The following is a 25673-nucleotide window of genomic DNA, read 5'->3' as shown; positions in this document are numbered from 1 at the left end:
TACAGTTATGACTACTAAATCATAATTTGTACATCTCTAGCTGTCACAAGAGCTAGACTGAATCTTGCCCATGTGGTGCTTCATGACAGTTTTGATTCATAGAGTACTTGCTGAAAGGAGATAATCACCTCTAGCTGGAACGCGCAGATGGGCAACAGTGTTCTTGGGTGTTTTCAATTTCACTGACACTGCAATTTCTACTTTATCATGTAAAGCAATTTAACTAGAAGTTTCTGATAGTGTTAATTTAATTGAGTTTAAATTACCTTTTCTAGAAGGTAAATATGGGGTATCCAAGCATAGTATAAAATATACTTAGATAAGATACTCTTTTCATTAAGTCATAGATGCTATAAAGCTGTAATAGTAAATGAAGGTTATGGTGAGTGTTTCTTTAGTGAAGGTTTGAATATTCAAATAGCATTTATTTGGGATTTTTTGTCCTGAAAGGTTGTAACGTCTGTGACTCTGGTATTGAGCTTGTTCTGGCTCACTTAAAAACAAACAAACGCTGCCAGAGCAAAGTCTTCAATAGCAAGAAGCAGAGAGCCAGTCTTTACACAAATTGTTGATATATTATTTACTGTATTTGGTCCCCAGTTATGAGATTCAAGTTTCTTCTAACCTAAACAGACTTTCTATTTTATTTCTAAATATATTTAAGTTTGCTTTATTGTACTATTATGCTTTTCCTATTTTAAAATATACGTTCTTATTTTCTTGCACATTTTTTCCCCATTTTAAAAAATTATTTTATTTTCCTGTATTTAAAACCCACTTATTCTCCCTTTCACTTTTAAAAGGCAGCACGACTGAACCTGAGAATGTAATAGAGTCTCAATCCGAGAAAGAAGAAAGTCCCATTATCAGAGAAGATTCTCTAAAGGTGAGGCAAAAATATTTATGTTTCTGAAATGGACTAGATAGCACTGCTTTCTTAGAAAGGTGAGCCTTTGTTCTGTACATGGGCTTGACTGAATCCTCTTAGTCTTTCTGCTCTTTGTTATTTTTTGTATATGTTATTTTCTTTAATTTATTCCTTCATGATTATGAGTCATGTTATGTTGTTTTCTTAAGAGAAGACTATTTGGAGTTAGACTAGGCATTCCAAAGTAATTTATAATTGCAATACTAGGAAGTGAATGTTGTGAATAATATCCTACTAGTTACTGAAGTCTTCTGATTTTAAAGGTATGAAAAGATAAGATCCAGATTCATGGAAATACTTGTGTACCCAACTGTACTTTCACTGTCTACAGCTCTTTGAAATTAGGGAATGTCAATATTGTACCTCCAAGTTCCCTTAGGTCAGAGAATCCCATTTTATAGATGGATTTATGAAAATTCACTGCAGATTAATTGACTTGTCCAGCTTTACACAATAAATTTCTGGCTGAGGCAGGGATTAAGCATACTGTCGTTTTGGTCATAGCATTGGTACTATCCATTAATCTGCACAAATCTAGTTTTATTGATATTGTATTCTCTTTCCTTTTTTTGACTCCTCACAGACATATTATGTCTCATCTTCCTCACAGTGTATAATGTTGTGCAATCCAAGTCCTGATATGGAATATAGAGAGGAAATGAGGTTAACTGTCACAGCTCAATCGAGGCTAATGCCTGACTTGTAACTCTCTATGCTTGCCATTTCTTCCCCAGAAACACTTCTCCTTCAATATGTTTAGACTATAAAGTGCTACAAAACCCTAAATACTCAAAAAAATCTCAAATGTCTTTCTAATGTAAACTGATAATTTTGGCATTGACAAATCATTCCTCTTTATGTAAAAAAATAAAATCATTTTATCTCACAGTTGCATTTGGGGAATAAACCAATACCAATGATGCATTGTGGTTTGGTGGTAAACATTGTGGAAAAGTATTCAACAAAATCATTCTCCTGTGACTGATCATGTAAGATATGACTAATCACCTGATTCATTTCCTGTGGTCAACAATGGCTGCTGTTGTAGATTGAGTGAATCACTAATTTTATCCAAAATTTGGTGTGTGATATTGTGAGACTTTTGACACGTTTGGAAATGTGTTTTGGCTTAGAACTTTGATTCCTTTGGTTTTGTTTGCTTCTACTTCTTTCAGCATGCACATATCTTGTAGTACAAAGATAAACACAGTCTGTTTAATTCCTAATGTTGAATGTAGGCTTGGAAGATTGAACAGGACCGATTACGAGAGGAAGAAGAAAAAGAAAAGGAAGAAGAACAAGAAAAGGAAGAAAAATTGCAAAGTAAAAGGAAAAGCCAGGATTTAAGAGGAAGTAAAGAAGGAAATAAAAAAGGAAATAAAGGATCAAACAGAAGACCTTTGGAAGACAAGTATCAAAATGAGTCAGCAAAAGCCGCTGAACTTGAGGAGGATCATAGCATTCCAGAAACAGGTTCTGAGAAAGTTTATAAGGTAAGGAGTTGTATTATTATACTACATTAGAAAAGTGTTAACTATATACAGATTCAAGATTACAGCAGAGCTATTATCTATTGTGAAATTTGAGTTCAGGGCAAATTAAGCCTAACTGGGTCTTGTTACCTCTGTTGTTTAGCAGCAGATCCTTTTCTAACAGTTTTAAAAAGCAGTTCTTGATGTTCAAGATTATCTTCACACCAGATTATTTAATTTTTTTTATGTGTAATATGACATGAACACAAACATAAGTTGATCATGTGAGATTTTTCTGGGAGAGGATAGGCAAGGGGAACATAAGAAATTGTCCCATCTTCCATAGTAAGGAACTACTATACCTAGTTGAAATTTTGACTGCCTATACTGGAAATCACCATTTCTTACATATCCTCTTTCAAAATTCATGTTCTTGAAGTGCCCTAATCTAAAATACATAGTTTTCCCATATTTCATAAAGTAACTCCATTGGCATGTGTGCAACAGGAAATGTGGATCTCAGCTCACTCTTGGAGATTAAGGCACATGAAATCCAAACTGTAATTGTATTTCATGTCCCTAGCAATCCCAGGAACTCATGTTTAGACAGTTCAATGGACACAGCAGCTCTCCTTTTTCTGCCTGTTGCACTAACAGAGGGAGCTCTTCACTAGTTTTGTTCAGTTTTTCAGCAGTTTGCACCACCTTATATTTGTAGAGTCTATCATGCATCCAAAACTTGCACACATCAATGTAATTCAGTCTAAATTTGCTTAAGTACAGACTTTAAACTCAGAAATAGATGGCATTTCAGTCTGGACTTATTTGAATACGGTCACGTAATTTTTTCCATCTTGTAGCACTGTGGAAGGCATAGCAATCTAATTAGATTTACAGTATCTGAATTCCAAAACCTAGAGGGCAGAAAGCTGAATCTTTACCTGACCTTTATGTGATCCCATGGCATTGTACTTGATCAGAACTTCTCTTTCTCTCACACTGTATGTTAACTCACCGGTCTCCTTGCTACTCTTCAGTTTCCATGATGGTTTTCACATGTAACAAGTTACCTCAGTTAGTAATGGGGAAATTATTTAGATATGACTATAGAATGCTAGATATTTGCTCAAGGTTTTTTTTATATTGGTTCAATAGCTAAGCAAAAGATGTTGAGCAGTACAGTGTGATCCTGATGGTCTCTCCTTCTTTTACCTCTTTCATGTGTACTGCCTTTCTCATTTACAGATAATTTAAAACTTGTTTTTTCCAGTTTCATGGCTACAATACAGGGGAGGATATCATTCAAGTATCAGGAACCAATCGGTATCTTTTCCCATCTGATGGAGGACAGATTCAAGTAGAGAAGATAGAGTTTGTAAAAAGTGATTCTTATTTTCTTTATGTTTTGCTTTGACTCAGTGCTAACTAATGGAATAATTTCTTAATCCAGAAATGGTTTTTCATGTCTCAGCAGTAAAAATTCAGTTAAAGAAATTCCATATTAGGCTCTATCATCATTAATCTTTACAGTTACCTGTAATATGTTAACAGTTGATAGATAAATGAAATACCAGAAAACTAGAAATGCAGAAAAATCAGTTCATATTTATTTTTTCAATGGCAACTGATGCATCATATTTCCAGGATGTTCAAATTATTTTTCCAGTCAAATGCAATATATCTAAGCCACAGAGTCTTCTGCAGACTCTCAGATTTAATTATCAGAAAGTTTATAATATATTTTGTCTAAACTCAGATAGCCTTAATTTTGTCACCTTGGTTTTCTACTACATGGTTCAGTCCAGTTATGAGCAATTTTCTTTTTTTGAGTGCTTTACTCAAAGTAGCAGGTGCACCATTTATTTGGGTGCAAGTAAGTTCTGAAGCCTGATGGAAGCAATAATAGTATTCCATTGCTTTACAGAAACTTTGATAAAGGTGAAAGTAATGAAAGACAAGCACAATTTCTTCGTTCATGTCACAGACCCCAAGGAAAACTTCAAAGAAGCTGAAGAGCAAGAAATTAATGAAGAACAGCAAATTACATCAGGTCAGTGGATTGATGTCACTGATATAAAGAATTAATAGTTTGATGTATTTAATAATTGGATGCAAAACTTACCAACTAACAGAAAATATATTGTTACCATTGGCAGAGAGTAAGAAAAGTCAGTGTTCCATAAAATAAAGCAAAAATCCAGTTGACTGACTTAAGCACTGCATAAAGAGGTCTTAGCAAGATGTACAAGCACAGTGAAGGTCAACATGTGCAAACCAGTCTCCCTTCTAAATCAAGCAAATCACCATTCCTTAAGAAAATAGTTTTCTTCTTTAGTGGAGGACTCATTTGGATCTTAAAACCATTGTGACTTTGTGACCAAAGTCAAAATTAAAGGGAAGATTTCCCCTTTTGATGTGAACCTCCTTTTGTGGGTCAGATGGCCATAGCATTATTACCTCAAGACCTTTGCTTTGAAAACAGATCTTTCTGCAATCCAACAACTTCTGCTGTTGGCTGATATATTGTTCATACTCAGAAAGCATTGAATCCAAATCCTTTCTGAACCCAGGCAAGTGTGTTTCCAAGAAGCAAGACAGTTTGTAATAATTTGTGTATATGTTTGCCAAAAACATTATGGAATTCCTGTCACCAAACTGAAGAGTATTGGAAAAGGATAACATACATTTTAGCTCTTTTCTTCTTCATCAGTGTATTATAAATGGATAATGAGATGATTGGCTCTTGCAATTAAGGGATTACTATTGTGTAGATATTAAGAAAAGCTTTAGTGGTGTATAGTTATGTTATTGTGGTTTAGATGCCCTCTGTTCTCCCCACAGTTCCCTTTTTCCCCTGTAATGTGACCATCAGACAGCTGGAGTTGTCTAGGACAGGTAAAAAGAAGGCGTGCACAGGTGCCCCTTACCTGGGGCAGCTAGGAATGAAAAATCTCAGGGGGTTGCTTAGGGGGTGGAGCATGGCAACACCTGACCTCCAATCAAGTCACAGGAAAGCAGTCTCCACTGGTAAATGGCAAAGAAGAGCTGACTGAGACTTTGGGAGGGGCCAGGGTTGGCTGATGCAACCCCCAGGGGTATAAAAGACTGAGCATCCATCCTGAAGGTGAACCAGCCATGTGGTATGCATGAGGGGCAGTTTCCCACACTGCAAATTTTTCCTTATGTAGTCCTTTTGTTGTATTTTTGTTAAGGTTTATTAAACCTTTTAAAAATTTCAAAGTGAGCAGTTGTTTCTCACAAGTGTAAGAAAGCATCCTGCTCTTGCTTCTCTCCTTTGCTTACCAGCAATGTAATTGTAGGTTGTCTTAATACAAAATTTGCATCCCTTCTACAGACCAGATTTTTTTTGTCTGCACTTCTGACAGTTGACCTGTATCATTGTAGGGTCTGCCAGAGTGTGAGTGTCTGAGACAAGTTTTATTCACTGGACACAAGTGCAAGGCTTTTCTCCCGTGTAAACAGGAGCACTTTATAGAAAGGCAGTAGGGAAGACAAGAATCAATCCACTCTGATACTTGACAGTGGCTGGATGGTACAATGGTAAATGTGTAATGCAGTCAAAATTCTAAAACATCTTCCTACAGGTGGTATTCAGCAATAAGCATTGCAGTGACAGACAAGAAATAGGAACAGGCAAGGTCTCAGGATGTGTCCCATGTTGATGAGTTTCGGAGATAGCTTGGCCTGCCTTAACCTGCTTTTGTAGTCTTCTCTGCTACTCCTCGCCCTTATATCATATTTCCCATATGTTGCCCATATGGGAAATCCCAAGTTTTTCTCTTACCAATAGAACATTTCTTTAAGGCAGCAGCAGCTGAAGTACAGGCAAGGTAGGATCCAGTGTCTGGGAGGTGTATCTTGCCTAGTTCATGTGGTTTTCACCATGACATATTCATCACATAACACCTTGATCTGCCCCTCTATGTGAGTTTGACTCCTGATCCACTTTTACAAATCCCAGACCTGTCTTTGGATCTAATTTTGCAAATTTTTTGTCCTTTCTTTTACTTTCTCCTCAAAGTACATACATAGAATCATAGAATATCCTGAGGGGAGGGAAGGGAACCTCAGGGATAATTGAAGTTCAGCTCCTGTCCTTGTGACAACATGTGAGGGACAGTGATTTTTATTAGTGCATGTGCCACATGCAATAGAAATGGGCAGTTTAACATTCTTATCAGCCAAGAAATAAGGATCCATAACTCCAGAACTGCTTAAATTCCATAAGACTTTACATTAGTTGTTGCTGTTAAACCTGTTTTTACACACCTAACTAATTAGAATGCTATTTCTGGCTAAAAACCACAGGTGTATTGCACAAAACTGACTATTATATTGTACCCTAAGAATGGAATGTTGGTTTTCCCTGCTCCATTTAATCTATTTAGGTTAGTCATCCTCACTAAGGTTCTCACACCAGCCCCACTTCTCACACCAGCCATTGGTTTACAGGTCAGGTGGTTCTGATATGTGTTGCTGTCCTTAAAATTAAGTCTTTTTTTTTTTTTTTAGAAAAATTGAAAAATAAAAAGAAAGCTGTGAGCAAGTTTGGATCTTTTTCAGCCACCTTGGAAAATGGAATCCAGCTGTCTCTGAGCTATTATGGACCTACAGGGGAGGCAGGTAAAGTAAGCAAATAGAAGAGGATATTTGAGAACCATGGGGGGAATTTTTTTCCTTTTTTTTTCCCTTCATACACTCCTTAACCCAATAATTTGTTGCATGCAATTCTTCCTTTCTCAGCAGCTGTTACTACATGGTAGAGAATTTTCAGCAAGGCTCAAAATGAGATTACATTGTCAAGAATATTCTGATTCAATTTTCAAAATGGAGGGAGGTCTCCAAGTTTTTCTGCTTACTGTGAAAACAGAGCAGTGCAAGTATTGTTATTAAGTAGCCCAGCAAAATCAGCCAATTAATTTGAGCCAAAGAAAATGTGATTTGCTGAGGAGTCTTCTTGGTTTTCCAAGAAATAATATTTTTGTAAACTTATATAGGCAATTCTGGAGTTTTCATTTTACTTTAGGAGTTGGACTTTAGGTTACAGTTGTGCAGACATAATGAGGGATTTCTCTCAGCCTTTCAATAAACACATTCACCAACTGGAAGCAATTGCTTCAGAAAACCACAGTGAAAACAGCGTCTGCTTTTACCAAGAGGTTTTTTTTCCATTGCATTTGAAGGCCACTGAAACCATCTTATGGATAAAAGTGAAACCCTTCTCTGATCAGAAAATAATTCCAGCATTTTCCAGCTCTTAAAATATGAAAACATTTAATTGAATGCATCTTTGTGTGGACTGTGGTAAACCATTCAACTCTACACTCAGTTTTAATTGTTCAAATATATTTGACAAATTAATTACTAAAAAAATAGACTGCTTAGACTTTGGTCAAAAGAGCATTCACAATAGTGGCCTGCAAAAACTTGGATTTTGACATAAAAGAGAGACATGTCTGATTAAACACCTACATGTCAGCTGTGATGTTTATGTTTTTTCACATCCACCACAATCATCCTATTCTGCATTAGAATAATCCTTGCCATGTTGGGCTTTAGAGTGCTGCTAACTGGCATTCTTTCATTGCTTGCAGTTTTTCTATGATCATTGCTTATGCCAAACCCCCATGGCTCTTTGTATTCCAAGTGCTCAGAATAATTCTGACCAGAAATAATCCCTTAGATGATTCTCATATGCCATCCACCCCTAATGCAGAATGGTATAACATGAAATCTGCAGTTTCTCTCCACTGATCAGTTAAATTGTGTGCAAATTACCCTTTTTTCAAGCAGTAATGAAATCGTTTTCTGGAAGCTCTCTAATTCTCATTTTTCTTACTGTTTTTCATACTTTATCTATTTCATCTTTCTTTTAGGCAAGCTAAGGTGACAAAAGGTTTCAAGATGTTTTTCAGCTTTATGCAACTTTTTTTTCTTTTGTGGGGCAGATGTTAATATTTCTTCAAGTTTTGAATTATTCTTTGTTTTCTCCAGCATTATCAAAGGTTAATTTCCAATCACCTTACATTTTTGTTAGAAATAATCTCCTTGTCTCTTTATGAAACTGGGACTGCTTAAGCACCTGCAGGGCTTTTGATTCTGGATACTATAGAACATCTGCACTTGCTCTTTATATTTTGACAAAATCATGAGAGTACAATTTCAAGTCCTAGACATGTGAATGTATGTATCTGGAATTTTACATCTCTCTCAAGATTTCTAAAGTCACTTTATCTCAGTCTTGACAATCCACTCTTTTCCATTGTTACCCTCAAACACCATATTCTTATTTTGGGGGGCAACCAAAATAAAGGCATGGGTGAAATTTCTATGAAGTGTCAGTTTGTTGAAATAATTACAGAAAATGTAAATTTGTATTTCTTTTATTTTAAAGAAATTGTTTTGAAAGGCAACATGACTCCTTCCTGTTGACCTGCCTAGAAGGCTGTCCTAATGCTTGGCTTGAAGAATTGCAAGAGTCTTATCAAGTCTAGATCGTTAGAATCTTTCTGAGGAATTATAGCAAAATAGACATATGTGGTACAAAATTTGTCAAGTCTGCCTATGCTGGATCAGTTCATGATAAAGCAGAACACAGTGATCATTTACCAGATACTAGATTCCGAATGTCTCCACTTCTAAGTATTCTGGAAGTAAAAAATAATTTTAAAATTATATTTTTTTTATTTTTGAGGTGACAACTAAGTGACAACTTGTGGGAAGCAATAGTTTCAAGATGTCTTTTGGGCTAATAAGTTGTCAGTCTGTGAAAAGATTTTCTAAGTACTCTTATATATACAGTCCCTCTATCTGAAATAACAAACTTCCCCAGTGAGGTTATTATTTTTAAGGTAGAATTCAGTGAACAAAATCTTTTTTAAAAAAACATGGCCATCTACATTTATGAAGCTTAATTACATTGAAAATCTTGCTTTTCCTTCCTTAGATGATGAAGCAGCTCTTGTCTTAGAAAGAATTCTGAACATCCCTTCTGTTCATCTTCCAACGGTAGTTCCAACAGTTTCTGTTATTACACCATCTCAGGGAAAAAAAGATAAGCTTGACAGAGGAAAATCAGGAAAAGCTTCTACCAAAGGAAACCGTCGCAAATTAGCCCCTTCACCACCTGATAACGTGGCACAGAAAGAAGAACAAAAGGTGAGAGCAGAGACAATATCCAAACCAAAGAAACAAAACAAAAATTCAAAAGCATGAACTTCTGTAAAAGGAACATATATTCTTCTCAGAGGGCTTTAAGCTGTGCCTTTACAAATTCCTAACAATTTGTGGTGCTCTTAAGGATATGTTTTATTCTTTCAGTTGTTCTCATATGTACATACTGGCAGCTGTTAATGAACTTAGTCTTTATGGCTCCGTGATGTAAAGCAGTGAGTCTGCCATGACCCACATTCTTTTGTCAATTTTGGCTTTACAGTTACAGCTGTTACACTGCAGGTGATCAGGGGGCTGGAGCACCTTCCCTGCAAAGACAAACTGAAACCATTGGGGTTGTTCAGCCTGGAGAAGAAAATGCTGCAGGAAGACCTTAGAGCATGCCTTCTAGTACCTAAATGAGGCTATAAGAGAGCTGGAGGGGGACTTTTTACCAGAGCTTGTGGTGACAGGACAAGGGGAAATGGCTTTAAACTGAAAGATTAGGATTAAATATTAGGGAGAAATTCTTTACTGTGAAAGTGATTGAGGCACCGGAACAGATGCCCCGAGAAGCTGTGGATGCCCCATCCTTGGAAGTGTTGAAGGCCAAGTTGGATGGGGCTTTGAGCACCCTGGTCTAGTGGATACTCTCCCTGTCCAGGGTTGGATCTCAACAATCTTTAAGGTCCCTTCCAACCTGAACCATTCCATGATTATTAATATCTCAGTTAAAAGAACTGCTAAATTTTTAGTTTAACCAAATAGAATTTCTTTGGGCTTTCCAAAACCCATATTCAAAAGTCTAACCAACCAGCAATTTAGTGAAGACAGTTTTGCAGTACCTTGCTCTGTAATTTGGTCTTTTAAGCTCATAACAAGCCAGGAACTAGCAATTTGAGGAAGTTACTTTAGCTTTTAACTGAAGCACTTCTATCATAGTACAGGTCTTTGGAAAGTATGAATCAATCTTTGGAAATCTTTAGGAAATCTTTTGAATTCTGAATTTCTCTTCTGAAGTAGTTTTTAGTACCTTGTGGTTGAGGTAACACTGTGGCTGTTCTGTGCATATCCACAAAAAGGGCTCTTTACCTAATTTCATCATGGAAAGTGGTGTAGGGAGTTGCCAAACAGCACTCAGCATAACATACAGCAATTGTAGGGCACAAATGAACCCTATAGAAAAATAGCCCTATAATTAAAAATCTGTCAGGATGACTTCTAAACCAAAAGGTTTTTAGCTACTTGGTTTGGAATTACTTTGCATAGAGAGTATCCCTATTAGTGCATACAGCACCTGTCTGTTTGAGTCTGCAAGTATTTCGGAGAACGGGATTAGAATCCAAATCGGACTTGACAAATTCACGTGGATATGGTCTGTAAAGTAGGATGGAATTCAGTAGGAATAAGAGGTAGGTTCTACAATTACATATAAATAATCTGTATATATCTAGAGAATGAATAACAATTGTGTCAGTAACAGTTCTATAGAGAAAGGTCTGAGAGTTGTCATGAATCAGAAGCTATCCGTAAGTCAACAATGCCATCTTCCTGTGAGAAGGGCAAAGACCACTGAGATGTAAATGCAGAGGAGTATAGCCTGCTAAATATGTGAAGTAATTTTTCTTTTAGGGCAGGTAGAGTCTCAGTTGTAGTATTGTGTCCAGCTGTGGATACTGCACTGCGAGAAAAACATGAGCCACTCTGAAAATTTTAAGGAAAGCATGAAGAAAGATTACAGGTCTTGAAAACTTAACCAGTGGGAAAGATTTAAAATAATTAGTTTGGGTTTCTTTGATCTTGAGTTGAGAGACAGAATAGCCTTCTGTAAAGACCTAAAAATAACCATCATCTATTATGTGAGCTTGTATCATCAGAGATATTTAGAAGTAAACTGATTTTCTGCAGTAGTGATTCAAGTCAGTCTCTGGGAAAATGTCAGTAAGGCTAAGCAAGGTAAAGCCCTGGAACAGTTTACCAGGAAACCTCCAGCCCTGGAAATTTTTAGAATACCTTACATTAGAGTTTTTCACTAATGATTATTGTTTTTACCATTAGACAGGGAGCAGTAGATGACAACTGAGGGTTACTTCTGCCCTATTCTGTGACTTCTACCTCATGATGCTGTTACTACAATCTTAGAGTATTGAGAGTAGCCTTAATTACCAGTAATACTATGTAAATTAACTGTAAAATATACAGCATCTTTGATGTTGAAAAACAGATGGCAAAACATCTGCCATTTCTCCCCTGTATTTCTCGTCCTAAAAAGCAAGAATATGGAATAATAACAGGACAAGTTCTCTCTGTTACCTATGTCTACAACCCAAAACTTTTTTCATCCTATGACTACTGGCATAGTGTAGTCCCTTGTTACATAGGTTTCGGAGGGGATGATTCTTCAAGGTGAATGAAAGATAACATAATCAAAGAAAATAACTAATATTTCCACTTCTGAATCCATAAACTCTGAAAATATTAAATATGAGTGGTAGACAGCACTAAAAAAAAAAAAAAAAAAAAAAAAAAAAACCACTGTTAAAACAGAATCTATACACACTAAAACTGTACTTTCATTTTTTCTTTATTATTTTAAAATGTGGACTAGAACCTAATTAATTTTTCATTCTGTAGGTAGAAATGCAAGAAGTTCCCCAAGCACAAGAGGTGTCAGATGCTCCTGCTTTTCCGAGTTTGAATGTCTCCTATCCCAACGGACTTGTACTAACTTTCCTCAATGAAAGGTTTCAAGGTTAGTTTTCTGAGACACTGCAAAGTAAGGAATTTCAGAGAAGCTAAGACTACAGAAGAAAATTATTTCTTCATTGATGGGTTTAGATGTAACTCTAATGTTTTCAGCATGTTAGAATGCTAAGTCTGTCATAATGTCTATTTCATAGTATTTGCAACATGAATAATATGATTTTATTCAAACAAATATGAAATCTAGAATCACAAGTTGTTGAACATAAAAGATTGAGGGGAAGGAAGTCGCAACCCTAAAAAGCCCTTGAGAGTCATGTTGGATAATCATTTGAATATGCACACAGATTGGAATACTAAAGAAAAACAAGCAAATTCAATAAATAAATAGATATATATAGAGGAATCTTGAGTGATAGCAGGAAGATGGTTACATTACCCATGTCTGCACTTCCTTTGAAAGCATATGTACTTAAACCCCCAAGACAAAATGTTAATAATTTGAAAGATTCAGGGAAGAATCGCTAAAATGATTAAAGCATCAGAAGATGTATCTTATAATGAGCTCATTTCACCAGAGACTTCCATTTAAGTACCAAAGAAAAGGTCAAAGGAGTGACTAATGCCAGCCTGGAAGTACAAGAAAACAGAATTTTGGTGATAGCTGGTAAACCAAGGTATACAAAATTATTACAATTTTCAGGGGCTTGAAACTGAAAACTAGGACTTTGTACTAGGTTTAAGTTGTACTTACTTGGTAAAAATGTTACACTCATAAATGGTAAGGATGATTAAGAAAACTAACCAAGGCTTGATGGAGTCTCTGCTGCTGGTTTTACAATCGGGGGTTTTTTGTTGCTTTTCTAAAAGATGCAATCAGTTTCAAACAGGAATTATTTCACAGAAGTCCTTTGGTTTATGCCATCCAGTACATAGAGAGAAAACACCCAGAATAAGCCTTTCTGCCCTTATCATTGGATTTCCTTTAGAAGACTGATAGGGTATTTGGATGCTTTAAAGCTTCTGTGCCTGACAAATATTCTGCAATAATTATTTTCTGCAGTGTTTTTGAAAATTACTGTTAGATTCATCTTTGCATGTTCTAAACTGTAGTAAATCTTGGGTTTTTTTAGTCACACTGTTAGATTTTGAATCAGAGAAATGTGAATTTTGTTGTCATCTAGTTAATTCTAAAAACAGCCATGTACAGATGTCATTTAATACCTATGTACAACAAATCTGTACAGCTCAGTAAATGTGCTCTGATTAATCTGGTATGAAGTAATGAACATGGAGAGTGTTCTCAAACATACATAGTTTGGCAGGAAGCATAAGTTGAAATGCTGAGTAGTTGAGGTGAACAGAGCAATTACAGACACTTACATGGAGTCTCTCAATAAAATTACCATAATTATACCCCTTAGCATACTCAAAACATTGCCATCATTTAATCTAAGAAATGTACTTGCTCAAGCAGACAGAATATATTACTTGAGTTTCTCTACAAATTCAAACTTGGTGAAACTCAGTTAGGATTTTTTTTCACCTTTATGGGCAGTTAGGGAATTCCTCTCACATGATGTTAGTCTTCCAAAAGTTTAGCATCCATAAGAAATCCATCTTCACATTCCCCTTGTTTTCATTTGGAAAGACAGCCACCTTCACAAGAGGATGCAGAGTTTCTGAGTAGGTGACTGTTTTGAACTTTGCTCTGAAATCAGGGTCTGTCTTTTACTCTGTGGATTACAAATTCAGCCAAGGAGGGTTAGTCTCACCTAGAGTTGCACATCTGTCGACATCGTGGTGCTGGGTGTGTAGCACTGTTTGAATGTGTGCTATGCAGTACTAAGTAATTCAAAGTTTGCTTTCAGATTTGAAAGGTGAATCCACTGCCACTGAAGCAAAGAAAGAGACAGTAGAGGAAAGTAAAGGCAAAGCAGATGAGGAAGAGAAGAAAGAGGTTATGCCAAGTGGAGAGGAGGAACATCAGGTTACAGAAGGTGAAATCAAGCAGGAAGACACCCAAAGTGAACAGGCTAAGCAGCCTCCTCTGGAAATTATGGTTAGACAGAGCTATCCCCAAAAGGTAAAGGACTCTCATCTTTATTCACCTCCAGCGAGGCAAAAAGAGCAAGAGGTGTCAAGAGTCATCACTAGTCGAGGAACTGTCATAAAGCACCTGATGGATGGATCTACCCAGGTATGTTTGGTAGAATTCATTGCAAGCAGTACAATTTAGTACAGTTCATTGTAACGGAAGGTAATTACCCTTAAACTTGTTTTTGTCTACTGAGATTGAGAAGTGTCCAGTTTGTAGATGATGAAGTTAAGTAATACTGAATTATGCAGCCATGTTAAGACTAAAGTACTCTTGGCTTTGTTCAGAGTCAGAACTTAGGAAGATTTAAGTATGAAAATTTCAGGCACTGAGATTTTAGGCAACCTTGTTATTAGGAAATAGCTGAATATGGTTCAGAGAAGTGCCTTCCTAAACTTAAACTTCTGAAGTGTGGATTAGTTCAGCTTTGAGTATTTTTGGCAATATGAAAGCATTCATATATTTTTTTCAGCTTAAACACTCATATGGGATCCAGAAAAGACATGAGCTCCTGTAGACACATTTACATACCCTAAATTTTCAGGGGAAAAGTATATTCCTAAGTATCTGTTTTGTTTACACATATTTTTGTTGTGTAGAATTTTGTTAGTTTAGGTGCTATAAGCTATCTTTGCAAATTTTATAATCAATCCACAAGCAATTTTTTTTTTTTAACTCTAAGACTCTACATGTAGTTAGCAAAGAGATGAAAGAGGTATCATCTAATTTGACTCAGAATCTGTCAAAATAATTCCTTATTTCCTGAATTTCTTTTTCCTGTCTAAGGAGACCACAATGCCTAGTGTAAGTTCTTTACATTTTTTCATCACACTAGATGTTAAAACATTTTGCCAGGATTCCTGAGAAATATATCCATTTCAGAAATAGCTGCTGTATGTCTATATATTCACAACATACTATTTCCTGAGAGAAAAAATGTAGATCTTATGTGCCTAAAATGATTTTGCAGTAGTCTTTGCTTAAACAGATTATGAGTGCGTCCTTCATTGTATTAACTTAATGTCTATGAGTCATCAGAAATTTATTGCATATGATAAGCATTCAAAAAAGAAAAAATAAATTATTCCTTATAGTAACAATTTCTAGAATTGTTTCTATATGTTGTCCATTTTTTTCTACATTTTACTGTATTTATAAATTAATTTAGGGATGGTTGGAGTAATTCTAGAGTTTATCTAGACACACAGAGAGCATGCATATCAAGAGATGAGCGTAATGGATCTCAGAAACCAGACATAATTTGATGAGTAACCAACACTTTTTTTTGTTGACTATCATAATGGCCAAAAAAGTTCACAGCACTCCTAGACATGTGTAATATTTCAGTACAGGTCAATATGTCAATACATATTATGCATTATCACTGCTACCAAAAAAATGTGATTAACCTATGACCATTTAGTCGAAGAATAATCTTTACTGTTTATTTTTATAATGCCTTTTTGTTATTAGAAGAGTCCCCATTAATTAGATCCACAGACTGCAGCAAATAGCACTCCTTCTGGCAGTGACAAAGGGGATGAAATTTAACAAAACCAACTCCTGGATTCTACAGAGTGGGACAGAGTAATGCCAGGCACGTGTACAAACTGGGAGAGGAATCTGCAGAGCGCCCTGCAGGGAGGGCCCTGGGGGTGCTGGGGGCAGCAGCAGCTCAGTGAGGGTCAGCAGGGCATAGCCCAGAGGGCAGGAACTGTGTCCTGGGGCATCAGACACAGAGCACAGCCGGGCACAGGGGATCACCCGTCACCCGCTGTGCTCAGCGCTGCTGCGGCCTCACCTGCAGTGCTGGGGGCAGCTCTGGGCACCCCCACTCCAGAGGGGTGGGAAGGTCCTGCAGTGAGTCCAGAGTACAGCAAAGCTGCTGAAAGGGCTGGAAGGTGTGTCCTGAGAGGAGTGGCTGAGGGGTCTGGGCTTGTCTGCTTTGGAGAGCCAGGTGCTGAGTGTCAACCTCCTGCTCTCTGCGGCTCCCTGACAGGGGAAGTGCAGAGGGAGGTGCTGATCCCTTCTTGCTGGAATCCACTGACAGGATACATGGAAATGGCTCAAAGGAGCACTGTGGGAGGTTCAGGCTGGACATTGGGAAGCATTTCTTTACAAGAATAGTCAGACACTGGAACAGGCTTGCTGGAAAGGTGGTTGATGCCCCAGGGTTATCAGTGTTTCAGAGACATTTGATCAATGCCATTGACAAGATGCTTTAACTTGGTCAGCCCTGAAGTGGTCAGGCAGTTGGACGAGGTGATCATTGTACGTCCCTTCCAACTGAAATAGTCTGTTCTATTAATTCTCTTCAAGATAGCTTCTTTATTTCTTGTATTCATTCTGAGTGATTTCACTTTTTTCCTCTTCATAACCTACGGTATTCTAGTGACTATCACGTTTGTGACACATTCTTTAAGACTTGCTTGTGGTGTTTGAATTTATTTTAACCTCAAGTATGTCCTTGATTTCTGTAGATTCTGTTTGCTGATGGCACGGTGATTAATAGCCCTGATTCTGGTCCTGTCCTACCCCCACCTGCAGATGAAATACGGATGAAAAGTCCCTTACCAGAATCAGACCATTTATCTGAGAATAGCACAAAGAAAGGTAATATTTCTTGTGTTTTGGACAGATATAAAGTTAGTAGGGCTGATGATACTTAATAAAGAGCATATATCTTTAGTCTGAAAATTCTGACAATGTGAAAATGCAATTCTATCTGTACTCAGCTGCTGCACACTGCTATGTTACCTTCATAGCAAATCATCTCTCTCCTACTCCAAATTTATTTTTCTTCTAACATGGTAGGACTCTAATAAGTAAAAGGTTGTGTAAGAACTTCATTGGTAGCAGAGTGAACACAACGTCTTTTAAAATAAATCCTTGTAACTACAGTAGTGTTAAGTCCTTATTTTTTTCTTACAGTTTTTAGTCTTTGTATTAAGAAATGTTTCTCTCACAGAGGATAAATTTTTCTTTCTCACTCCATGTATTCCAAGGAACCTACTATTGGTCATTATCAATTGGTTGTATGGACATATGCTTGGTGGTAATATAGCCATTCTTATTGTATTTTGACTGAGAAAGAACGAAATAATGTTTACTTCATACCTCAGAGTGTAGTCCAAGATCACTGTCAGTATTACTTAGTACACAGAATAATTCTGACCTGTCGTATTAACATAAAATTTATTGGACATAGGTGAATAAAAATTGCTGCCAAAGAGAAAGGTGTCTCAATAAGAGACTTTTTGAGTCAAGTCCAGTCCTTTTTCTTAGGATATTCCTTTAGATACCTGCAAAGAAGAACAACTCTGACAAACCGTTTTCTAATATGAATACTCAGTATCTCTGACTAGTGTATGTCCTTTATTTCTTGTTCTTTATTTATGATGACTTTTTCACCTTCTCCCCTGCTTATTCTTGACAAATTTCTAGTAAAGAGTTTCATCTCTTTTTGGCCTCAGGGGTGCTTTTTTGCTAGATAATTGCTCTAAGTCTTTCTGCCTGCTCTCTGGACTACACTCTTGTCTTTTGCGTACACTTTGTCTATTTTTCCTGAATACGGGAGACTAGAGTTCTCTAGTTCTACTACGGGTTCTAGAGTTCTCTAGAACATTCCTAGTAAGATCTCTCCAGTTGCCTTTCATAATGAGATCCTTTTCTTCTGATGCACCATAGGATTGATGGCATTAGCATGCTATTTACTTTTTCTGTAAGGAAGTACATTAGATAAGCCTAGTTCAAGATCATGTCTTTGAGTAGCAGGAGTTGTAATTTTCTTCTAGCCTGTTAAATAGTTTATTTTGCAATTCTGTCAAAAGCAATGTTCACAAACTGAACTTTACTGGTTTTGTTTTTTGCCTTAGAGAACATCAAGTCTGATACAGAAATTTTTGTTTCTGCAGGAAAAGGCAGTGACAAGACATCACTACCGTCTCAGAAGTCTGATGAGTATGAAAAGGCCATTTCTACACAACCTAAGGCAGGAACCTGGATAACAACAACTCCATTAGGCATTCTAGTGGGCACAGAGGGTGCCACACGAATGGATCTGAAGCCTCTCTTAATGTATCAGGCCACGAACCCAGCTGATGGAATGGTATTAACTGCTTTGGTGTTACTGCAGCACTGTCTATAAGATAAGAGACAGGGCTAGCAATCATAAGTTGTAGGATTTATTCTTTTGAAACATCCTACAGGTTGTGTTACTGCACTGTTAGAAATGCAGTAGCTTTAGATTTTGAAGAAAATGTGGTTCCTCTGTCTCTCAAGTAGATGACAATGTGGTAGGCAAGCTTCTTTAGAGTTTCAGTTCTGATCCCTTATATTGTTGCTGCTGTCACAAGTATCACAGGGCCAATATAAATGAGTAGTCCTTCTTTTTTCAGATTATGACTGTACGAGAAGATGAAGTGATAATTGTTGAAAAGCCAGATGGTAACAAAGTAGTAGAACATGCTGATGGTACCAGGATCACATCTTTTTATGAAAAATGTGAAGACCTTTCTGTACCAGAGAGTAGCGTGGAAGCAGGTAATATCTAAAGGGGAGCACTTACTTTTCTTGCACTTAATATTTTATGAAGCAGAAAGTTGTCCAAATATATACTAAAGGTGGCTTATACCAGCAGCCTAGATAATAGATCCACTAGTGCAGTCTAGGCTTAGTTTGTTTGCTTTCTTTCAGCAGTATATTCAGTGCAAAAATTATACTGTTGCAAGTAATTTAATCTCCTTCTTTCGTACCTATATGGTCCTCCTTCCCCATGAGACCACAGTGCCAGGGTTTTAGTGTGTTCATTGCCCTCTCTCCCCTGCCCTAACAATAACAAGGAAGCTTTGAGTTTTAACTGAAGAGGTATGAAAGGACCAAGGCATCCTTACATTCCCCAGTGAAGCCATGGACTCACCAGCCTTGGAGATACTAAATATCTGAATATGGCTGTGGAAAATGGCCTGCCAAGAATAGTGAAACTTGTATTTGCCTGAAATAAGTCGGGCTAAAGATCATCTGTGACTCTTCTGGCTGGTGGTGTATTCTGTATGACTGCTTCATTTTCAAGACAAGTCCTGTCCTCCTTAATTAAAATGAAGGGGACATTTACTGTGTGGGCATCTGGACTGTTCAAACACAGTGGAGGGAAAGACCATTATTGATATAGCAGAAAATGTTCAGGGACATCTCCCTGTGGGATTTCAAAAGTCAAAATCCCTTGACCTGAACTGTCTCTTAAATAGAAAGGCAGTAACCAGATTAACATGCCTGTTATCATTTGTTTTCCAAGATTTGTGTTGCTGAATAGGAATTTCTTCACATTTTAGAGTTTGTATTACAGACACAAAGAATTTCAGTGATCCAACTTGTATATTGCAAATATGAAGATCATTATGGTTAGTACCATACTTGGTACATTAGAGTGTACTTTCCTGGCCAGCTACAGATGGTTACAGATATTTTTTACTGTTGGGTTTTCCTATATTGAATTCAAAATCCAGAACTTAAAAGTTTGCATATTGTTTACATAACATAAAAATATGTGATAAAGGATGCTATGAAGTTTATGAAGGTCTTGCACTGAAAAGATAAAGATCCAGCACTATGAGAGAAAAAGCAAATTGAATCCTAAGACATTTCCATGATTCTTGTGCTCCTGTCTCATTGTTCTGCATTAACTCTTAGATGAACCCTCAGAAGCCATCGCAAAAAAGCGCAAAGGTACACGAGTAGAGCATCCTGAGTTTGCTACTGTTATAGCAAATTGGGAGGATGGTACCTGTTGTACTGTCTTTGGAGATGGGACATCTATTGTAGCAAAGCCACAGGGAACATATCAGGTGGGAATTATTTTTAGTTTGTGACAGTGATGTTTAATCTTTGTGTTCCAAGTTCCCTGCCATTAGCAGCTCTCATCTTCATTACCTCCCTTCTCTGTAGTCTTCACTAATCCGTATTACTCTATCTCTTTCATACTCTGCCAATGTTTAGATACTTACTCACAAATGTACAGTGTATTTAAATCACAGTCTCAAATTTCCTGAAGTTAAATATCACAGAGACTCAGATCAGCCTACCTCTAGGACCTCATATTCCTTCTTTCTCGCCTTTGATTCCTCTAAAGTGGATGATTCAATATTGAATGTCTGAAAGCTGTCCTCTTGATTTGTATGTTCTTCATTTTCACAGTATCTTTCAATTAGAATTTTCACCTTTGAGGATTGAACCTCTTCCCTTTTTGCTGTCATAGGTTTTACCCAGCAAGGGAGGCTTTCTTTTCTTTGATGAAGACTGCTCAGCAGTTTACAGCCATGAAGTTTATGATTTCACCAGCAAGGAAGAAGAGAAACAAGCAGGGAGATACATTATGAAACACACTTCCAGCACTATTTGTGAGATGATGGATCCTGAAGGAAATACTTTCAAGGTAAAATACATGGAAGAAAACAAGTTTCTACATTCTATTATAAACTTCTCTCAAAGTCAAATTGTAACCTTGTAATATTTAAAGTAGCCAGAAGCAGGTTTCTGATATCTTCTTGACTATGTGATGGATATTATTTTTTTATATTTATCCCTCTTTAGAGACACTGAAACAGAACACATGGTGTACAATTTAGCTCACCTTTAATTAGCATGATTTGTACTATAGCAAATAATCAGCTCTGCAAGTGAGGATTAAAAACTAGGTATGTCAGATTCAGTTAATGGACTGTGCTTTGAATCACCCTTATTTAAATTGTATCTTGAAAAAGGCATTAGTATTCCTTTTTAGGTCATTGTTAGTTATCTTGTTTGAATATGTTAATGTTACCTTAGTTCATAAGCACATAGTGTTTTCAAGAAGGAAAATACTGTAGAAGCTCTCTCAGTAGGTATACATCAATGTCTGTCTTGAGTATTACAGTTACCTGTCTTGACCAATGAGTGAGTATTTTTGTGTAACAGTCCTTGGGAATTTATTAAATACCAGCATGTGATATTAGTATTTATGATACAGCATGTCTTTTGAGAAATGTTGTTGGGGTTTTACTGTCTTTTCAGTTTTCCTCTTTATTTCTTTTTCCTGTGAGTTTCCAATTGCTCATTGTGAAATGTGTTTTTCTGTCTCTTTCACTGGGCTAGGTAAGGTTAAAGTTCTCCAGCAAGTCACTGTTTTAAAAGGATCTTTTAATTCAAGTAATTTCACATAATTTCTGCTATAGGTCCTGGCTGATGGCAGCACAGATGTGTGCATTCCCAGCAGTGGCTCTGATGACAAGGAGGACAGGAGTTCAGCAGCAGATGATGTTAACAAACCTATCACTGATAATGAGCATGTCCCCAGGTAAAATGCATTGCATTCATAGGTTAACACTTTCTTTTCTTCATAGTATTTTACAGGGCTCATGGAATCGTGCTGCCTTTGTTCAGTACTCTGTATCTGCACATTTGATGCCATCATGCTGGAGTTCTGCTCTCTTGATAGAGCCCCATGTGTGTGTTTGGCTGTGCAGGTTTTTCATCATCTCTGAGGATGGTTCTGGAATGGAGCTCCTGCGAACAAAGGATGTACGCGAGTATATGGCTGAGGCCTGCAGTGATCCTGCCACTGCAGTCTTGCAGGATCCTGTACAAGAACAGCCAGGTAGAAAATGTTTCTTCTCTGACAGACTACTAATAGAAAGAATTGAAAAGTTTCAAAACTCTTATTTGGGCAGGAAATGTTTTTACCCTTGTAAATAAGGATCCATGCCTTCTAGGAGTGGAAGAAATGAGTTTGGGGGAAAACTCTGAGAAACAGAGAATTAACTGAAGGACACTGTTAAGGGATAAGTGAACTAACAAATGGCATATCTTTATCCACTCTCAGTCACACAAATAAAAGCAATTGCCAACTAAATATATTCTTTGTGTTTATCATTTAAAAAACTTGAATGTATCACAGTCTCCATTAATGATGTAGCAATGAGGAGAGTGATGCCCTGTTGTTGACCTTTAGGCTATCTTTTGGAAAGGATACATATTAAAAAGCTGAAAAAATGTGACTGGACTAGCCAATACTACATGGTAACAACCACATTGTAGTAGCAATGCAAGAAATTATGTCCTGGAATTGTTGCTTGTTGAAAAGGTAATTGGATCTGCTGTGTTTCTATAAAAGACACTGTAGCAACAGGTAGTTGCTAACAAAAAAAAAATCTTTAAAAAGAGGAAAGTATGGTTCCCCTGAATATGAGGGGATGATGACAGAAATTTGCTTCAAGCCATAATGTCCTAAGACAAATTTCTCATAGATTTATGTCATAAGCATATGGCATAAAACAGGTTTCCCACTTACTACTCTTATAAAGTGTGGCACATTTTTAAATGTATTTTATTCACACAAATGATGGGTTCCCCATTGCAGAAACCAAATGAAGCCATTCTGCCATGGGAAAAAAGAAAAAAGAAGGGACATGGAGGGAGCCAGAAAAATGCAGAAGGTGAAAAGATCAGAAAGATGGAGAGCATACATACCCAGTCAAAATCCCAGTAAAAAAATTTTACTTACAGCCAGCAATCATTTGTAATAGTAGCACATCTGACTTCCTGCTCCACCTTTCACAATACTGGGTCTATTTGCCTTTACAGCAAAGTTTCACAATTTTGTATCATTATGACAAAGTACCTCAGTGGTGATACCCATTTTGAAGGTTGCCTGTGGGATAGATCATAGTAGATTAAGTAATTTTTGGGTTGGGCTGGAAAAAATATCTTGAAGAACATCAAAATTTATGCAAACAATACAAATAAATAATCTCTAATGGAATCCATCCAGTGATCAGGGCATTAAGTATAATGTACAATGAAGAATTATGCATGTTCTGAATATGTTGTACTACTTCTGAGATTAGTATTCAGTACACATGGGTCAATGCTGTGCTCTTCCTTGTTTGGGCTACTCCCCACACTATACAACTGAGCTGTTAACCAAGAATCAAAGCAAGTAGCATAAGCAAGTTATTGTTACAAATGGGCTGAGTAATCTGAACTTGTACCACCATTCTATAATCAACGCAGTGATCTGATATTATCTGTAGCCATGGATGCAAGGACTTTTATCTGTTAGTAATAAGGTGTTTTTTAGATAGGTAGTTTTTTTCTGTAGGTCTGAGACACTTTTTTGTTTTTTAATTTGAACTGGTTCTTAGCAAAATTTGTCTTTAAACCAGGTGTTTTAAGTATTACTGTCCTTCGGCCTATGGCTGAATCATCCCCCTGGGTAATGAAGAAAGAACCAGAGAGTATTGTTCCTCCATATCTACAGCCAGAGACTCAGAAAGAATCTTCTCCTCCTGAGGTATAATTGTTTCAAAACTGTATTTTCATGTTAAAGCAATAGATGTTTGTCTCTGTGGGGAAATGAAGCTCTAAACAGTGAGAATGTTAAACTCAGTTTATTAAGCAGACAGAGCAAATGGTAGGCTGTGTCAGGAAATGTATGGTCCCATTTTTTTACACTTAGTGAGGGGATAAAGCAATTTTAAGGGGAGTTTGTCTTACCAAATGAAGATGTTTTAGCGTAGATTAATTGTTCCCAGGAATCGACTGGCTTTATTGTCTAGGTCTATGACACGCCTTTCAACTGAGACATATTGCCAATAGGTGCATTTTTGGGTTTTGCTCTTTTTGTTTGCTCCTCTCTGTTCAGAGGGAGATCAAAGGTCCCCTGGTGAGAAGGTATTCCTGGAGGGGTCTCAGCATCGGAGAAGCTCGTGTATCCTTGCCAGCCCCCGTGCGAAAATGTCCCAAAAAACTGCAGATCCGCCAGCTATTCCAGTATAAGCCACTCTGTGAGGAACTAAGAGAAAAACTGCATCTTTCCCTCAAGGTAGTTCAACCACTTTATTCATTCTTCCAGTAAAAGAGAACAAAAGAGAACAAACAAGTAGATGAATTGGGTGTGATAAATGTGAAGTATATACCTGAGAAAAATCTACTATGCTTAAAGAACAATTATTTCATATATAGACAGGTGCTGTGTTTTTCTGAAAAAGTTCAATTGTTTCATTTAACTCTTATGAAACCTAGTTTTCCGAGCAAATACATGAGATCCAATCCAGCATGCATGACAGACACTACTCTAACATATAATTTCCTTGCTGTCGATATTGATATCTCTTACTTCACTTTTATTTTGCTTAGGGTTTGTTTTCCTTCAAAAAGCCTTAAGAATTTAAATCTATGAAGCTGAACAAGAATTTCTAGCTCACCATAATTCTGCAAGTAACTTGGTCACTGAGACACTGAGACACACTCTGGTCTTGGTTTCTATATTTTTTCATAAATCAATGTAGAACATTTCCAGGTTTCAGTCTGAGTTTGTTACGCTATCCATGTCTAGGAAATAGCTTTGTAACCTTCTGACAAGGTTTGTGGTCATCCCTCTTTAGTGACTTGCTCATAGCAGGGTGCAAGCTAGACCTCCTGTGCCAGTGTTCTGAGATGGTGTCCAAAGGTGAGCAGGTTTGCCCTTCTCAGTGTTGGTGTAAAACATTCCTTTATTTAATTCACATTGTGAAGATGCTCTTAGAAGAGATTTTAGAGTCAAAAACCCATTATTACTTAGGAATTAGAGAATAACAAAATATATGTGTCCTGTAATTTAAGTTAAGAGCATATGACGTGTGAAGGTAGTAATATATTGTAGCCATTTATATAATTTTTTTTTTACCCACATTACATTTCAAAGAAAACATGCTTGCAATAGAAAAACACTGACAGCTGGCCAGCCCAGACATGTTTGGGATATTCAAGTCTATCAGAATGAAATGTTACCAGTTTTTCAGTCTATAAATATATTAAAATTATTCTTTAATTTGCATACTGATCTTTCAAAGGCAAACAGTATAAGAAAAGTTCCATAAGAAAATGGCAAGGGAAGTCTATTCATCACCCAGATATATTGTTGATTTTTAGAGAAAGTTGAATGCTGTTTATTACACTGAGAAGGAAGAACTGCAATTACTAGCACTGAAAAACAAGTTGCAACAATTGCATAAATGTGCAATGAAAATACTCTCATTGCTCATAAATCAATATTTAATTAATTCCTTTTTTTCCCAGAATGAAGTGTCTTAAATCTTTAGCCTCACCTTCACTTTGTCAGAGCAAAATCAAGATTTAAGGAAAATATTCTTCCTTTCTCCATCTCCTATAAGATTAAAGAGATATAAACAAGTGAAAAAGAACTGGTGTGGGAAACATTTGTTTCTACAAACCTGTCTGTTAGTAAAGTTCTGTACTGCATGTAGCTTTCTGGCAGAGTGGTGTG

General features: G+C 36.9%; 1 protein-coding gene across 1 annotated transcript in view; it reads left to right on the top strand.

The window, feature by feature from the left end:
• SPAG17 (sperm associated antigen 17) overlaps window positions 1-25673 on the top strand; it is an 86455-nt gene that overhangs the window by 49566 nt on the left and 11216 nt on the right. The window contains 17 exon segments of the mRNA XM_059466217.1: window positions 804-886; window positions 2167-2421; window positions 3671-3782; window positions 4325-4450; window positions 6934-7044; window positions 9368-9579; window positions 12208-12325; window positions 14148-14476; window positions 16855-16987; window positions 18289-18482; window positions 18772-18916; window positions 20075-20217; window positions 20628-20804; window positions 21583-21704; window positions 21874-22004; window positions 23572-23699; window positions 24051-24230. Of these exon segments, the coding sequence (XP_059322200.1) occupies window positions 804-886; window positions 2167-2421; window positions 3671-3782; window positions 4325-4450; window positions 6934-7044; window positions 9368-9579; window positions 12208-12325; window positions 14148-14476; window positions 16855-16987; window positions 18289-18482; window positions 18772-18916; window positions 20075-20217; window positions 20628-20804; window positions 21583-21704; window positions 21874-22004; window positions 23572-23699; window positions 24051-24230 (2699 nt within the window).

This window comes from Ammospiza nelsoni, chromosome 2, assembly GCF_027579445.1.
Source record: "Ammospiza nelsoni isolate bAmmNel1 chromosome 2, bAmmNel1.pri, whole genome shotgun sequence".
Lineage (NCBI taxonomy): Eukaryota > Metazoa > Chordata > Aves > Passeriformes > Passerellidae > Ammospiza > Ammospiza nelsoni.
Note: the sequence above shows the minus strand (reverse complement) of the source record. Positions and strands in the feature narration are given on the sequence as shown.